The following is a 19,238-nucleotide window of genomic DNA, read 5'->3' on the forward strand; positions in this document are numbered from 1 at the left end:
ATTTAATGCCTTTACTAATAAATTAAATGATGATTAGCATGCACTCACAGCATGCTTGTGGATGACACCTACTTGCTGGGAGTGGCCAGTACAAAGAAGGTCTGGGTGACCATTTAGAAGGACCTGAACAAGCTGGAGAAATGGTTGACAGGAACCTCAGGGAGTTCAGTAAAGGCAAATACAAAGTCCTGCACCTATAGAGGAATAACCCCACGTGCCAGTACAGTGGGGCCGACTGGCTAGAAAGCATCTGTGCAGAAAAAACCTGGGTATCCTCATGGACAACAGGTTGACCATGTGCCAGCAACGCGCCCTTGCAGCAAACAAGAACAACTGCATGCTGGGCTGCATTAGCAAGAGCATTGCCAGCAGGTCCAGTGAAGCGATCCTTCACGTCTATTCCGCACTCCCCATCTGGAGCGCTGTGTCCTCTGCTGGGCTCCCTACTACATAAAAGGCATTGATGTACTTGAGCAAGTCCAGTGGACTGCTACTAAGACAGTCACAGAGCAAACGACATACGAGGAGAGGCTGAGAGAGCTGGGTTTGTTTAGCCTTTAGAAAAGAAAGCTCAGCGAAGATTTTATTGCCATCTGTAACTTCCTCATGGGAAGATGTAGACATGTCAGAGACAGTCATTCCTCAGAGTTTCATCGTGGGAGGATGAGAGCCAACAGTTACAAGTCGGAACACTGGAAATTCCAACTCAATAAAAGTTGTGCGTTTTTTTTTTTTTTTTTTTTTTTTTAACAAGAAGGTAGTCAAACACTGGAGCAGGCTGTCCAGAGAGTTGTAGGATCTCCATCCTTGGAGATATTCAAAACCTGACTAGACAAGACCCTCAGCAACCTCATCTAACTGAAATTGCTTTAAGCAGGGGTTTGGGTTGTATGACCTTCTGGAGGTCCTACATGATTCCATGCTTCTGTGATTCATGAAGCTATGTCTCAAGTTTTACTGCAAGTTATCTGACAAAATCATAGCGCAGCTTCCATTGTGGACTGTGCTCAGTCTTGGTAGGCAGCTTTCTGCTGTGAAGTTATTCTTCATTAACACAGATGCTTATTTGCTTTACATGTAAGACATGATTTTGGATTTTCTTTTGAGACTGCAGCTCTTTAGAAGTCCATTTCTCACAGTCTTTCTTGGATAGTTGTTGCATAGCTATCTTTCTTCAACTATGATTATTTTGAATACAATAAATCCAATTCGTGGTTGTTATGAAGCCAATAACTTCCGCATTTCCACCAGCTCAGTCAAGGAATTTCACAGTCAAGACCTTTATTCTGAATATTCTTTCTGATGACAATATCCCTTTCATAGCAGTAAACTAAGGAAGAAATTTTTAAGATGTGCAAATTTGGCTTTTTTTTCCACTGCCAAAAAAACCTCCTTTGCATTTTCTAGAAAAATAGTTGAACTTTAAGTGAAGTCTTTTCATATTTGCAAATATGAATATAACTGACATTAAAGTAATCTTCAAAACTTTGGCTGCTTGCCTTGAAACTTTGGAGAATGTAGTACTTCCAGGCCAATTTTAGGAAAAACCTAACATCCTCCTTAGATGCCACAAACTTATTTAGCTGGAAGAAGACTTGTGAATCCCCATGCCCCTGTTTTTTACATCGCAGTGCAAACTTTGTGAGTTATGTTTATGATTAAGATTATAATCAGTGACAAGTTTCATTTATGCTCCACGCAACTTTGCTCTTACAGAGAGTAACTAAAAGTACCTGAGAAACTTCTAGATAATTTTAAGAATTTAAAAGTATTCTGACTTCTTGTAAAAAGTGTGATCTTTATGCCACTCATGGGTAAAATGCAAACAGAAAGAAAGCTGTATTTCCCCTATTTTCAGATTCAGTATTTTCCTGTAGGTATTGAATACCCAACTATGCATTTCCTGTGCCAGTGGCATGGGAAAAACAACATATGCACTCCATAATCATCACTAATGAGCAACCTAATGGTTGGGCTTGATCTGCAGCAGTCTCTAGAGCTGTGCTGTGTTGAGCATATTCTATGCCATTTATGCCGGGACCCAGGCTACATCAGGCAGCTTGGGTCAGCAGAGGGCAATAGCAACACTTGTAAAGAGAACCTGCTCCATTTGACTGTTTTTTCCTGGGGTTAGCACAGCTTGGACTGTGCTCTCACTGGGGCTTAGCTTCATAATGAATATGAAAATGAAAGCCATAATGGATAGGTCCTAGTCCTATTTCACCATTTAGAAAACAAAAAACAAAAAAACATTACTGCCTCATTCAGATCCCTTATGGAAAGAAAAAAAAAATCATTTATTTCTACCACAGAACCTTTCAAAATGGTTTTATTTTGAGACTTATGATATATATGGTAACTAATATATCCTGTACATAGAAATCCTCATAGACAATACTCAGTTAAGTGAAATATAAAGCACTGCTAGATTCCATCCTACTCTTAGGAGTAAAGTTGAAGTACATAGCTGACACTAAAGCCCAGTATGTAAAACAAACATTTTCTAAAAGTATGTAGTCAGACTTGAATCTAAATTTATTTTTGGCCCTCCCAGCTTCCCTTTATACTTGAATTCCATGAACAATTGTGTGATCAACTTTTAGTATCATGAATGGATTGTTGGAGAAGAGTTTTAAAACCACATACTTAAATACTCTCTTATTACATTTACTTCCTGTAATTTTTACAGAAAATGTCTGATTGTGGGAATGACTCTTTTCCTGTCCACGAAACAGAATATCATGAGACCTATTACGTGATCAAACAACGTTAAACAACTTATGTCAGATTTCAATTACCGAAAAGTAAACTATAGTGCAAGTGATAAATGAAACAATTTGGTAGATTTAAGTTCAAATGCTGTGCAAATATTTGTCTGCTCACAGACAAAGTAGAAAAAGAAGAGAATTAATCAAACAAATCACTTTACACAATATTTGCTCAATCCATAGAAGCATGCACTCAAAGATACATACACTTCATTTCTTATCTCTTAACTCTCTTAGGTACTTAATGAACATCATCCTTTCCTAAATGCTGTACTCGTCACCTCACATGTCCATCTCTTAAGGCACATCACAGATTACTGATTGCTTCTAGCATGTTAGAAAGGTACAACATAGGAGAAATTTGAGAAATTGGTCAGATCACTGAGGCTTGTTCCTTTCAACAGTCAGTTTTCTCAGGACATTATTTATGTAAACTGTTTTTGAAACAGCCCATTGTCCTTGTTTCAGCAACCTCGCTAGGCAGGTGAAACCAAATGCTTCTTCTGAGCAATCAAAACCCACCATACACCCCTTATGTTTAAGACTATCAGTTGTTGTCTCTTGGCCTGACACATTCAAGTTACACACTCTTACCATAGAATACAAGTATGTAATATGCACTTTTCCCCCTGTAGATGGGCTTCTGGCTGGCAGAGTCAGGAAAAAACTCATGCTCTGAAAATTGACAGAAATGGAAGCTTGCTAGTTTGTATTTACCTACCGTATGCTCAGTTTCTGATATGAAACTTTAGCCATTTTTAAATAAAGAACAATTAAGGTCAGGGACTTGGAGATTTACTTATGATGATTCCCCGCAAGGCCAGAAAATCAGTTCACTGAACACTAACCATATTCACAAAGGAAATGTCACTCAGTGATCATTCACTCTGAAACCTGAGCATACGTTTTATAAACACAATTAACTGAAATAATTCTCCAGCATTAAGAACACAGGAGTAGCAAAATACTCATAAGCATGAATTATGCAGTGTGACTATAATGTAAATATGTGCTATATACAAATTTTAATAGCAATTTAGGTTTTTTTAATCAAAGAATACAGATCCTAAAATTTATGTTATAAAAGCTCTAATGGTTCTCATGATCTGCATTGCCAGATTTTTACAGTAGCCTTAAACACAATATACTTACAAAAAGATCTTTCTACCTTTCTTTCCCTACATAGATAACTAAAAATCTGACTTATGTAGATATCTTTATCATTTTAAAAGTCTGTACTACAGTACTATTTACATCCGATCAACACCACCTGCAACAATTTCTAGGTTGTAAGTAATTATTTGTATGTCTTTTTTTTAGATTAAAGCTCACCTGCCATTTAAGACCTCTTAACAATATACTGAAATGCTCTGGATTAATCTTGATGTCCAAAGTTAGCTAAGATTAGTATGTTGGGCAAGAATTCAGTTTTTCAGAGAACTCTCTATTTTAACCACAGATATTTTAAGAACACAACAAATGGAAAACTCTATGAACAATGCTCAGATTTTCTCATGAGACTCTACCCTTTCATTCTCAGTTTTCACAACAGAACAAAAAATAAGCTACACATGATTTTTAAGTAATACTTACTTCAGAAATAAAATAAATTAATGGAGACTGTTGTAATTTCCTATCACCGATGAACATCTCATTTCCCCTGGCATAAGCTTATAGGTTACTTTCTTCATCTTTTAACAAGATACTAGTAATTGCCTTTCAGTAGACTGATCAAGCACTCCAGACTCATCCTGTCTGAGTCTACTGTTTACACAAAGACCTAGTTCTGTACCTGGCTCTGTATAACCACTAAGAAGGAAAAAGGATCCTCCCACAATTCTGGAGTTGGAAAAAAATAATCAAGTAACATGATTTTCATCTGTATATCTTTGGAGATCTTGGAACGCATATACGAAGAAAATTGTTGGTAATGTCAAAGACTTGAAACGTTCTTGCATGCAACATGTAAACTAAAATTCTAAAAAAAAGTATCCTAAGTCATGAGCCACCTGCAGGAGCAACACAGAAATGATAAAAATGACAATAAAATAACATTTCCAGGCTGGGTAACCTTGATTTTGAAGAAAGAAAATGCAGTATTTAGGACATCAAGGAACAAATCTTCTGCAGAACAGAAATACTAGGGTTCTTTGGAAGTCAGGCTTGAAATCAACTGTCTACATGTCCCTCTAAGAGAAAATCAGAGAAAATTCAGCTGTTGCTCATTTCATCTGGCAGCAGCCAAGTGGTCAATCAGCAGGGAGATGGCTCTGGACTAGCCATCAGCAGTGGGGAGTGGGAGGATGGTGATGGTTGTGTGTGGGGATCACAGGAAACATGAACTATGTGGAACTAAAAGTGGGGATATGGAAAGGACCATATGGTGGCATAATTACTAGAGGAGCTAGCTATATTACCTACTGCTGTGGCATAGAAAGAAGACATGGGGCTGGATTTGCTGCTGTTATGGTTCTAGGACCACTATAGGTGCAGCATATGTGCACACTGCATCTTTACTGGCAATGAAATTTGCACTAAATGCCATGCTTAGGTGCACACTGTGCATGTGTAGAGAGCTAATTGCTGGAGAACCTTCCTATCCACATTGTAAGATCTATGTTTTAAAAGAGTGCAAACAGCAGATATGCTTAATTAGCTAATGAGTTATATTAACAGGACTTGGTAGTAGGTACAGTGTAGACACCTTATTAGCACAGAGCAGAATTAACATGTCTGGTTCTGGGATATGAGCTTGCATTTGCACAGCTAACTTGAGTACCTGCATACAACACTACCATTTAAACATGGCTGCATACTTCTCATAAAATGACTTGCAAAAAAAATGAGGTTAACCAAATCCTGAACATACAGAAACATCACCTTATCTGTATACGATGGCATGAAACAACCAAGCCACAACAATCAAGCTTTATAAAAAAGTTGTTTTAAGCCATAGGTTCTATTTAAATTCTGCTTTGTGCTAAAGAACTCAGCTAGATATTTCAAACAATAAAATCTGCAAATAGGCTATCAGAGAAATCATTTCCTTGTAAAATTAAACTCTAAACACAATAATAGCTAAGAATCTCCTACATACTGTCCAGAATGCAATCACTAGCACTTGAAGTTCAAAACATGTCAGTGGAAGCAACTGCCTACTGTGATGATCTTGATGTAATCAGAATCTATCCATTCTAAACAAAGCAAAACATGCAGAATCTATTCATCCTAAACAAGACCATAGAGAATTAATGAAAGAACAGCAAACAGACAATTCTTATGTAACTCAGTAGACAGATCATTTTCTATCAGACTACTGAAAGAAATGTGTATCTGTGAAATTAGGGCCCACAATCATCAGTCAAGTAGATCCACCAGTGATAAAACTAACATGAACTGGGAGATGCTGATTATTGAAAAGCGAAGATCTTTCTATGCAGAGCACTGTCTGTCAGCTTACATATACATATACTTACATCATTTATAACTGGATATAACTGGATACTCTAAAGAAAGGAAGCTTGTGGCGATGAAGAAAGATAAATTAGTATTGTACAAAATGCCACTGAACTCACTGATAACCAAAACGCATTTGAGGTTTCAGGTTATCCTCTTTGTGAATTCACAGTCACATGCCTTCTCCTGGGACATACTACTGTGTTTTGCAAGGAGATTTTTTCAGCCATACTCCATATTTCAGAGATTATTGTTACCACGAATTCAACTCTCTTCCAGAACTTCAACCATCAGACTGATAAATTTATGCACTAATGTTTCTTCTTAGTCTTTTTGATATTTTGGAAAACTGCAACTCTTTTTTTTAGTAATTTCTTTGAAAGAACATCAGCCATATTTTGAATGGATGCAGAAAAAACACAATAAATTCATTTAAGCAGATATAATTATCTCCCCTACTTTTACATTTTAATTAGATTTAATTGTGTTTATTCAAATGTCATAAGGGGACAAATCCCACAAACCTTAGTCCATATGCGTCTTTAATGAGCACCTATCTACAACGACTAAACAGATTCAACCTTCCAAATATATATAGCACAGCATACTTTTAAATAACAGAAATAAAAGTGCTAACCAGATGTGCCTCCCAGCACGTTCTGAAGTGAAGTACTCCTACAGTTAAATTCAGATTCATAATTCACAAGTATGGCCATGCATAAAAGAAAGCTAACCAAAAGGGAGCCTGAGGTATAGCTGAGGCTCAGTGTCTCCTGAGGGCTTCTATGCTGGATATATGCAATTTTGGCTAGCACTTCCCTTGAACTCAATTCTGAATGTGACAAACCTCAGCAAGTCTCATTTAGCATCTCATCTATTGAGGAAATTGAGGAGGAATTCAACTCAAAATCATGACATACAAAGAAAGGAGAAGAAAAATAAACACTGAAATTAGCTTTATTAGTGAATGTATCATGTGTTATTTTAAGAGTTCATGATGCTGAGATTGCCTGATTTTAGATCATCTACATAATGGCTCTGTATTAGTAACATGTGGCTGCTTGCAAAGTGTTTCAGTTACACTTGTTGAAAAGGAGTAAAGAAGTGATGTGATAGCTATAGTTATGGTATGTGATTCCTACACTAGGAAAAACAGAGCAAGTGTTGGTACTCTACCATACTTATGGTTCCCAAATACCCCTTTTTTTTCACTTTTGCTTTGTTAAACAATGAGTTTTCATTAAAAGTGAAATGATATTCTGTTGTTTTCAATGTTATTTTTGCAATTATTAGACTCCCTTAAAATGTACAGAAATAATTTGAAAATTGTGTATTTTTTCCATTTCTGAAAAAATATTAATGCAGATAAAGGAATACATGTGCCAGTGTACATTTCTGCTTGCCAGTCAGTTTAACATCCAAGCACTTCCACTCATAATACACGGTGTAGGCTGGTACATGGATCCAGTTTTATGTTATTTTGTCCCTGAATTTGCAGGAAAATTAAGATATTTCTCCTAGTTTAACTATATATTATATTTTTTCAAATATACACCTTATGTTTTGCCTTTCCAATAGTTAGCAAGTATTAAATATCGTGATGGATGCAACAACAATGCTGTGGAATATAAAAACAAATATACTTTATTTAAGGCAATGTTCCAAAAGCTTTGTGTTTTTTATGTGTTTGTGAGGCACAGAAAAAAAATTCATTTCTACAACATTTTTAATGAGCCTTCTTACTGCTTGACCAGGTTTTACACAATGTGTATTGTCAGAGAGCTTTGTTTTTCCCTGGAGCTTTGTGATCTCTACTATTGTTTACAAATCTTCTCATTCAAACAGCTTAATGTATTTCCCTGTGGATGTACTTATAGCTACTAGTCCATTATGTTCTACAAGGGCTCACACAATGTCTGAGTCCAGATTACAATATTCTTATTGGCCTTGAGCCAATCTGCAAAGGAAAGAAAGTTTAACTATGCAATTCCATTCCGGAAAGAGTTTTAAATAAATTGTTGACTGAATTCAGAATTCCTAGAAGACTTCAGCTCGTGTCAGACAATGTGCATACAATGAGTTGGGTATGAATGAATTAGTCCTATTAGGGCTCATATTAGGATATTCTAATAAGAGTATTCTAGCATATATTTTTCATATACACATGTGAAAACATTCAGTTTGACATCAGCATCTACAATTCGTTTAATTAGGATAAAGGCAGACTTCACTGTAGGCCTACAAAAGTGAGCAACAGCAAAGGTTTTGACTGTCTGTAAGGCAAAAAGTAATCCTAAAGGTTTGCATGGGTGTAAGAGAAACAGAAAATGAATTTGACAGATGTGTATGGAAGGGGCCAAATGAGTGACGGATTCAATCTTTTAACGTGTTACCTTTTGTTGTTTTGTACCAAGGGAACAATACAATTCACTTAATATGATCAAAATCATATTGTCATGCAGTTTTTGAAATTCTAAAAGGAATGTAGAATAACCCATATATGACAAAAGTATTTCTTTGTCATGCATCTCGTTGTTACTCTGTTTTTAATTAAATGATTTTAATACCCTACTTATGCTATATCTGCATTCCGAGCTTCATCTGAAAACACTGGAAAATCAAAAAATATTGGTGAATACAAACTCTACCCCAGTTGCCTTCTCCCAGTGAATTTGAACACTAATTGGATTTCACTAATAACTGCTTACTTCACTGAAAATCAACACAATTTCCAAATCAATTATATGGTGAAATTGTACATACTCTGAGGAAACCTGGGTGGGTTGTCGTTGACATCAGTGAGTGTGATATTGACAGTTGTTGACCCTGACAGCCCTCCGACCTGCCCAGCCATATCTTTGGCTTGAATGACAACGGAATAATGCTCTCTGGCTTCCCTGTCCATGTTGTGCAAGGCAGTCCTGATGACTCCTGTGGTGACAAGAAAAAAAAAAAAAAGCAGAAAAATCAGGGTTAGCTTTTTATGGCAAAGGAATGGGCTGGGCATAACCTTTCATTTCAGGAAAGGTGGGGCATGAGAGATTTTCTGGAAATGCAAAGCTTTTCTACAAACAAAATAAGTTGTTTCTGGCTGATATTCAGAATTATAAACCAACTGGTTACCTCCTGTATGCAAACAACTAATGAATAACGGATTACATACCACACTACACAGAGATGCTTGAGAGTGCTCCACTGTTTTTTCTCAATATAACACTGCCAGATGTTGCAGGATAGTCAACTTGCTTGAGGATATGAAGAAATTAAAATAATCTATATTACAGTACATATAATGATATATTAATAAATATTTAATCCAACTTATATAACATTGCTAGCCAAAAGCTACACTGCCAAAAGCCCAGTGTTTTCTGATTCATGATAATTGTTTAAATATCTGCTTTACAGAAATATTAATGAATGGGAATTCATGCCTGACTGAAGAAGCTTCGAATTCCTTTATTTTAACAAAAGAAAAGTTATTTTCTGAACACAATGTGGTATTCCTCTTAAAACTACCTAAAAATTAGATTTTTTTTTTGTTTATTAAATCTCAATCATATACATTTGTTCATAAGTGTGACTTACCTAATGCTTGTCTGCAATGTGAAAGTTAAGTCTTTATTCTTTTTACTACTTTATCCAGAGAAAATAAAATGAAATCTGAGTGATTCTATTTATTTGTATGCATCATCATCAGACACATTTCCTCACATCTAAACAATTACACATGCACAAGCAAAGATTACAGTAAGGGTGCCATAATCACCTCTGTGGGCTGAGTTTCAGCTATGGAACTCTTTTTTCACTCATAATGATGGCTGCAAAGAAAACTCCTGCTGATTTCTTTGGTCACAGGTTGACAGGAACCTCATGAAGTTTAACAAATGGAAACAGAAAGTCTTGCACCTGGGGAGGAACAGTCCCATGCACCAGTACAGGCTGGGGGCCACCCAGCTGGAAAGCAGCTGTGCAGAAAAGGACCTCAGGGTCTGGGTGGACAAGGTGACCATGAGCTAGCAATGTGCCCTTGCGGCAAACAAGACCAACAAGACCTGGTCTGCATTAGCAAGAGTGTTGCCAGCAGGTTCAGTGATGTGATCCTTACCATCTCTTCCACACTTCTGAGACCCCATATGGAGTACTGGGTCCTGTGCCGGGCTCCCCTCTACATAAGAGACATGGACATACTGGAGCAAGTCCAGTGGAGGGCTACTAAGATGGTCACAGAGCAAACGACATACAAGGACAGGCTAAGAGAGCGGGGCTTGTGGATGGCAGAGGAGAAACCTTTGTGCTGTCTACAACTACCACATGGAAGGGTGTAGAGAAGAGAGAATCGGATTCTTCTGGGAGGTGCGTGGTTATAGGAACAGATGCAATGGACAAATTTTGGAATATGGGAAATTCCACTCACATATAAGGAAAAAAAAATCATAGTGAGAGTAATCAAACAGTGGAACAGGCTGTCTAGAGAGGTGATGGGATCTCCATCCTTGGAGACATTGAAAACATGACCAGACTAGGCGCTCAGCAAGCTGATCTTACTGGACTTCTTTGAGCAGGGGGTAGGTCACTTCCAACCTGAGCTATTTTAGGTTTACAGGGGTGATTGTCGGGAAAACAAATAGCCTTTCTTCTTTATAATTTTGTAAGTTAATATCATATATCATATCAGTATCATACATCGCTTTCCAATTAAACCAGAATTCTTGTAATTTTTAAAGTACTTGAAACAAATAGAAATAAAATACAAAAAAACAGAAAAATAGTTAAACATTGTTAAATAGAAAAATGAAAAATATGTGAAATGTTACCTTTATTAATAGTAAACTCTCAGAAATCTAAATTTTTAGCATAACTTAATTTTCAACTCTTAAACTGAGTGGTTATTATAACTGGTAAGAAAATATAGCATAGCATGATCAAATTTTATTTCTGGGAAACTTTTAAACATGTAATAGCCATTAACAAAAATTAGCTTAAGAGGAGGAGTCTTGCTCTTCTAGGCAGTCTGCTGTGCTGTATGGTTTGCAAAGTCTGTGATTCACACAATGTCAGATGATCCAAAAATAATTTCCAGAATATTGCTTTTGTTGTATTTTAAGTTAATTTATTTGCATGTCTTCAGTAAAACTAATGAGACATTTTTACAAGAGAAATGGAGCTTTTAATGTAGATTATATCACTCTTTCCATCCTGTTCTGAAAACAGATCACATTTACGAATAATTAAACTATACACTTTAAACTGTGTATGCTCCATTTTATCTCAGTGTTGCACTGTAAGTTGCTTTTTTTCAGAAGCTTAGATTCTGGACAACCTGGTTAAAAATAATATAGCAATATGTTTTACTTCAGCAATGTATTTTTCCTTTATACATTTAGAAATATACTTTTTCACAAACTTCACCTTAAAAACTGATAGTAAGCTATCTAGGTAGAACACATTATATTAGAAAGGCATGGAGACATTTGGATAAAACTACTTTCTCATACAACTGAACTATGCAGTTTCATCAAAATCAATAAGCTTCACAAAATCTGTTCTACTTCCTGAAATTTTATTTTACTGAAAAATAGGAATATAAAAAGTCTTATAACTCAAGATGTCCTGCTTTGACATTTTTCAAATAAATTGCTTCAATTTTTTACATTGAAATAATCTTTCATGTTGGCATTTCTTCATTCTCATTTTAATGATATAATGGAAATGGAAGTTGAAATAGAAGCCAAATTTATTGGAACTGTTCATGTTTACACACACACGTGAAGGGAGTACGGGATTTATTTTTCTTTTTAAAGCTTCTATTTCAACTGAAAACAGAACAAATTTCACAAAATGGAACATCTGTCTTGTATACAACTTTCAAAATTATATTAGTCACTAGAGTTTTTAAACTACTCCATACAAACAGAAATCTCTCTAAATAACAATTCCTCCCTGCTTGCTCTTTGCTCCAAGACAGTACTGTACTGAATCAACTCTTCTAGAGAGTTAATAAGGATGTGTGGAACAAAGTGACCGCTAATCTCTTGCTCTCTCTCACTTGCATCATATTCTTCTTCTCAAATGAGAATGGGCAAGTTTTTAATTCTAGAAACTTGAATCCAACATGTAGGACAACAGGACTGGATTTAAGTTTGGGGTATGCTGAAGGAAAGGAGATAAGGGAAGGTTTAGTGCTCTCTCTTTTCTCCATTGAATACACATGTGTAATTCCTAAAATTATACCATCAGTATGAGCTAGGTAACACCAGTGCAGATCCTAATATTCTGTCCTTGGTACTAGCAACTCCACCAATTGTTCAGGTAGTATAGCTCTAAAATCGCATATAATTTCAGATTTCTCCAATGAGCCCAAAAGTTGCAAGGGAAACTTATTTTGTTGTCTTTCCCAAGAAGATAGTATGAAATACTCTAGCAGTTCCTTTTATAGTAGGAATTGCCCCAAGTATCTTGAGTATACTTGGCAGGGGCTCTTAAACATCACACAAGAAAATAGGAAGTTCATAGAAGGGAGGACTATCTCCCTCTCTAAAACTATAAGGAAAAGAAAACTGCCGCAGGTCTTTTAAATTTAAACACTGCCTAAATCTTGTCTCATACCCTGCTAGACATTACTGTGACTCTGTTAAGTGACTACTTTTTCAGCTATGTTTCACCTCCATTAAGACAGGAAAGCAAGAAAAAAATACAGGGAGTACATACACATTACGGAGGCACCCCACTTTGTTGCTGGTATTAGGCAAAGAATTTTTGCTGAAGTTTGATTGTTGTGTTAAAAGCCATCTATATGACTTAGCGCTTTGGATCTCCTGGAGTGGAGGTGTGAAGGGCACACAGCTGGATAGATCCCTGGACTGCTGAATCCAGTCATACCAAGATCCATCTTAAAATTAGTTTAGAGGTGTTACACCTTCCTACACCTTTCCTGTTCTTTCCTACATGGAAGGCTCTCCTAGACCATATTCTTTCTTCTAACTTCCTAATTTTTTCAACTCTAAATCATACTAATCTGTTTTTGTGTTTTTCCATCAACTTCAACGGCTCTTCTTTACCCCAATACATCAGTAAACAACACCCATATCTCTTTTCAGCTTTTGCTGTGGCAGGCTAAACAAATTGTTTTAGACCTCTCTTGTGATTTAGGCTCATCATTTCTCTAGTAATTTCTATAGTCTTGGACTGCACATTTTCCAATTTGAATTTATCTTCCTTGGATATAGATCACAAGAACCCTACCTACGTTACATCACATTGTTTATCCATCTGTGATCGACCAATATACCGAGGACTTTCTCCTCCAACAACACTTCCAAATTAATGAGACTACAGTTACTGTAGATAGTCCTGTAATTAGTCCTATAACATGGCCTTTAACGTTGTACTATTAGATTTCATTCCATTCTTATTGCTCTTGACCTCAAAGTCATAAACTTTTCCTCTGTATTGACAATTCCTCACAACTTTTTGCCATCAGCAAATTTCATCAGCACAGTCCTGCATTTATCCTCAAAACATCACACAAAATTGACCAAGAAGAAAATTGAGGTGTCAGGCTCTGAAAAAAGACTGATATTTCTACCACTTTGGATAGCTTCTTTTCTTTCCTCTTTCCCATCACCTTTGTATTTGAGAAAGCCCTGAAAATAAGTATATTTTTGGCAAGTTCTACTTCCTTCTCTCCAAACCATTCATGTTACTGAATCCCAATCAATTCCTGTTTTTTTCAGGTTTTATTCTTGTAAGCTACTTCTATACTCTGTGGCATCTAACAACATATTATGCTGTCATTTTTGGTGTTCTGTGTAGATACATTTTAGTAGCATGTAGGGAGAGCTACAGCTAAAGGCTCGACTGTAACTCACACTGTAAAAATCAAGATTTTTTAAATTCAAGCACACCCAATTATTAAGAAAATGTCCGCCACAGCTAAGTGTTTAACTGTGTACTTATCTGGTGCATTTGAAGTAATTCAACAAAAACCTATTTTATATTCAATAATCAATGGAGACTTTTAATTGGCTTTCTCTTATGGCCAACTACTGCATGATGTATCAATACAAGCTTCCCAGAATAATCCACAGTTCATTTTAATGTTCTTAGCTCAAAGGTTTCCTATCTAGTGAAAAAAAAAATTAGTTTCACTTTAACAACTGTCCAGTTTGTTGTGTGCAAGTTAATTTTTTTGTATAGGAAATAATCATTCTGTTGTTAGACCATAAGCCTCGCCATTAAAGATTTTCTGAAGGGCCAGTAGGTCGTACTAGATCCACACATACTCTAATTTCTTGTGTGTCTGTCTTATCATAATCACAGACACTAAACTGTTCAAATATACTTTTAAATATCTATGTAATAAACAATTATATGTGTGATTTGACTAATTACTGAGGAAAACTGTTACAAAATTACTGTTACAGGAAACACTGGAATATGTTAATTTCATTCATATTATTTTGACTTTGTGAATAAAAGTTCTATTTCTGCCACTGGTTTGATTTAGGATATGTGGTTAGCATATTTGATTTTATTGTAACTTAATGCTCTGAATATATTGTATATACTAAAATACATTTCTAAATCTAATATGACTCTACCCTGAGAGAATTAGACACATCTCTTTTAAGAGTATTAAGTATTTTTTTGTGTTTTTTGCCTTTTAGGACAAATACTGAGCAGCACCATGTCTTAAGGATATGCATTTCTTTCTTCTTAAATTTCAAAATTAATTTCAAATTTGGAAGTCCCAATGAAATCAAAGAGATTTTCGCCATACTCCAAACTCTGAGTACTCCTGTAACACAGGTGTTTTTAATCTAGGCCTCTGAGTCAGATCTGCTGCATATAAAGAACCTCATACATTTTGTTCTTAACCAGGACACCACTAGACAGAACTAGCTTCATGGCTAAAAGTCAAAGAACTTTACCACTGACACTTAGTGGTCAAGTTTCTTCTATGGCCATGATTAGAGTACTGAAAGACAGTATGTCCTTCTGCAAAAAGCATTACTTTCTTAGAGAATTATCACTGAAGTAAAATACATGACTACAACACTGAGATACAACTGTTGTAATACAACAGAAATTATTGAAAAACAAACATATTTTCAATAGAAAATTGTAATAATTTTGTAAGAAAATGGTAAATAACTAGGTTAGAATACAGTGTTTCATTTGATTAAAAGCACATGGGATTAATTGGACTGGTTATATTATAACGGATACCAACAGGAAAAAAATCTACCTAATCTGCTCTTAATAACTAAAGCCTTCTCAAAAGTCTTGATGAGTAACAGCCTGAAATTACAAAATGAAAAAAGTTTGTGCTGAAGCCTCCTGCATTAAGGAACTTGAAGAATGTCTCCCTGACTGAGTGGAAAGTACAGTAATTTATCTGGCAATTGCATGGATGCCAACTGTAATCATAGCACCTTACAATGTTTTCATAACGAAAAGCATAACCAAATGAATTAAATGAAGAACCTGCTGCCATGCTGCCTGCCAGCAAGCAGACAAGAAACTCTCCTCTGCCATATGCAATTGCTGCAAATTAAAGGAATATCTGTTACAGAATTACCATAGCAACTGGCAACCCTAGTTGAGTAGGAACTGTCATTCTTTTTCTTGCCAGTAGTTAAAGCCGATACATATGGATGCTAGGTTTGTCAGTTCTGTTTCAGTTAATATTGCTCACAGGTTTTTAAACTACTTTTCTCTCAGTCGCTTGCAGGCTGGTTGAATCAGCAGGGCATTATCATCAGGAAAGTTTTTCTGCTGAAGTGTTGTATTTGTCCCACTGTCTTTGAATTGCTGCTACTTCCAAATCACTTTGCTATGGAAGAAGTATTTTCTGGATTTAGTGGTAGCGGACTGCTGGTTTATACCACTGTGACTGTAGTCATTCCTGTAAACATCAACTTTGCACTTAGGACCAGACATCTTGCACTAAATGTATCAGCTAATTTAGCATCTAAACAAAACCTACTTTTTTGGCACAAATCTCTTTACCTAACCACACAGTTCATTATACTACTTGTTAAAACACTTTAAAAGAACGTAAAGCTTTGCAAAACAAACAGCTATCCAAAATACAAGCAGACAACTGCTTAAGGATCTTAATAGACTAATAAAGAATTAATGTTAAGATGTAAAAAGTCTCAATAAAGACTGTTTACTAACAGTAGTCTATGATTATTATGCAGAAACATGTAAACTAGCAGAGACTATAGTAGCACTGGAATCAGAAGCAGCTGCAGAATGAATCACATACCTCAATCCTAAGCCTTGCTGATAGACCAGGTGCTGCACTGACGTTGCTATGCTGCTTCCAAATCCAAGCTCTTTTTAGTAACGTGTGTCCACTGTACGGCTGTAAAGGCATGGGTGTCTTTTCATTTGTTCTATTGCGCTGCACAGACCTAGCACTCTATTGTATGAGGAGCTCTGTGTAGGCTGGACAGCAAACTTGAGTTTACGTGCACATCTCCAGTGGTCTCTGCTGGGTTGTATGGCTGTGACTGAACTATGGCATCTAAATATTTGTTTCTGTGTTTAGAGGTAGCAGGGAAGAGTTAATTGTATTGGGTAAAATAGGTGTTACTGTGGTACAGACAGGAGGGAAACATAATTAAATAGAAAGAGTGCTTTGGGAACTCATTTTGTACTGCTTTACTCTCATATAGTTTACAGAGTCACAGTTCTCCTGGATATAATCCTACCTTTCTCAGTCATATTGTAAATTCCTCTCCCTGCCCTGTATACTTTTGCATTTTATTGTATTAAGTGGCTCAGCTAATCAAACGATCCAGGTTGTTCTGCCCAGATGTCCTGTTCTCATCCTTATTCATCTTTCTGCAAAAAATTTTCAGCAGTAGTCCTATATATACTTTTAAATCATACATAGGTCTTGTACCAATCCCTGTAGAACACAGCTGGAATCTCTTTTCCTCTATGTTGACACTGCCTTGATGAGAACTTTTTGCTATCTCTCAGTTACCCAGTTCATATCCAACTAATAAGCACTTTGTTGCTACAACTTATTGCTATTTATTTAATTTGAATGGCATTTTGACAATAAAGTAAATTAAAAGTCTAGTACCACTATGCAGTTATCTTTATCAACATAATTTTTAATTTCATAAAAGAATGAAATCGGGTTTCTTTAACATGACCTCTTTTCCATAAAAGCATGTTGAAAGGCATTCTTTATATTTTTATTCTTTACTGGCTAAATTCTTCCTCTCTCAGCTCTTCTGTTTTTTTGCCTAAGATTGCCAGCCTAATGTAACAGGTTTCATTTTGCTTGGCCTTTCTGAAAACTGGCACACACTTCCATTCTGCAAATGTTCTGGCATCTCCCTAGAAATACAGGGTTTACTAAAAACGAACATTAGTGGGACCAAAACTGCATTAGCTAGGTCTTAACGAACTCAAGCTAGGAAGCCTGTTTCTCTGAAAATGATTTTCCTGGGGAGATGTGACACAGCATCTTTCTCAGCTACTGTTAAAACTGTATGGTGTAATGATCATCTCTATGTAATAAACACACGTAATTCTGCTTCTTCCCAAATACAGGATGGATCTAACTCTTTTCTGTATCATTACTAACAATGTTATCATCTTCATATAGTCATGATCCTATCATTGCTACATTTCCTTTTCTTCCCCTGCCTTCTAACAGCCTTCTGAAAAAACAGCCTTCTAATCTTCCTTAACTTGCCGTTAGCTTCCAGTGCCTTCAGATTTCTCTATCGATGTTCTCCACTTTCTAGTTGCTATATTTCCTTAGCTGCTTTGCTATTCAGGGATAGTCTAACAACCTTCATGGTTTTGGGACTGAACAATGACTGTTATCCTTCATTAATCTAATCCTCTTTTCAGAAGACTCAAAATAACATTTTCTAGGCTATATCTTCAGGAAAAATATGAAAATTCTGTCAATTTTTTCAAGTGTAGATTCTGAAAAGCTTTCATAAAAGGGCTAATTTATGCTTTTCCAGAATTCATTTATCAAATTGTTATGTCCTTCTGAATATGTGTAAGTTGGTTCTTTTGAAATATTAACTGCACATAATAAATTCCTATGAATTTTCCGAAAACAAAACAGAGTTAAACTTTCTTTCAGGTAAATCCCCTATCCGAAAGTTTTTGACCACTCCTAAAATTGCTTCTCCGTTATTAAGGATTTCGTTTTTCTCCACACAAAACCATTGGAGATGAGGAGTGGAGGACTAAAAGAAAGCCTTAAAAAGACTGGCTTAAATTAAAACATTCCTGTATCTAGCAGCAACATGCCACTATATACTAGTTCTCTGTATATATGTGCATGATAAAGTGTTCATTCAATTTAGAACAGAGGATACTTCAATGGTCTTGCACTGACTCATACCATTTCCTCGGAACCAAATCCTGAATCAGTGGCATTTCTGCAGTTCTGAAGAAACGTACGGTTAGGTGCAAACAGGACTGCATGGTCAGACCCTCCAATGTGAACAGTCAAATTCTAGGGGTCAAACTTTGATGCATTCCTAACACTGCAGGAGGTGCGTTCCGCCGGTGAAGCAGCAGGAGGCAAGCCTGGAGGACTGTGATGCTCCTGCTGTGTTGAAATTTTACTTTGCTTTTTTGACAATTCATTTAAAAATGTATTTAAAAGCAAAGAAGATTCTGTGTCCTAATTTGTCCTAAGTTGATAATCTGTTTGCTCAAAACTGATAGCGAGTGCTGGCTGTATAAACAAGTATTTACAGTAGTATGTTTCAGGTAACTATGAAATATATCTAGATACAGATACACAGGATTAACAGATAAACTTACTGCTGCCTTGATATTGAGGACTTCTCCATAACAGATTATTTCTCAAGTAGGCAGGCAGGGGGAGCAAGCGGGTGATACGTGTATTAAGATAAGGCAAGGGCACAGAATGGTGGAAGGGAGGAAATTATTCATTAAGGGTGGTTTCTTCAGAGTATGAACTTCTCAGAGGTGTACTTAAGACTTGGTAAGAAG

At 36.2% G+C, this 19,238-nt stretch overlaps 1 protein-coding gene across 2 annotated transcripts in view; it reads right to left on the reverse strand.

Annotated features, from left to right (window-relative positions):
* The window catches only part of CDH18 (cadherin 18), a 254,107-nt gene that overhangs the window by 64,861 nt on the left and 170,008 nt on the right, over nucleotides 1–19,238 (reverse strand). For both annotated transcript variants that reach the window (XM_064506877.1, XM_064506876.1), the window contains exon 6: nucleotides 8,988–9,155. In XM_064506877.1, the coding sequence (XP_064362947.1) occupies nucleotides 8,988–9,155 (168 nt within the window). The remainder of the gene's footprint in view (nucleotides 1–8,987; nucleotides 9,156–19,238) is intronic.

This window comes from Dromaius novaehollandiae, chromosome 2 (assembly GCF_036370855.1).
Source record: "Dromaius novaehollandiae isolate bDroNov1 chromosome 2, bDroNov1.hap1, whole genome shotgun sequence".
NCBI classification, from domain to species: Eukaryota; Metazoa; Chordata; class Aves; order Casuariiformes; family Dromaiidae; genus Dromaius; species Dromaius novaehollandiae.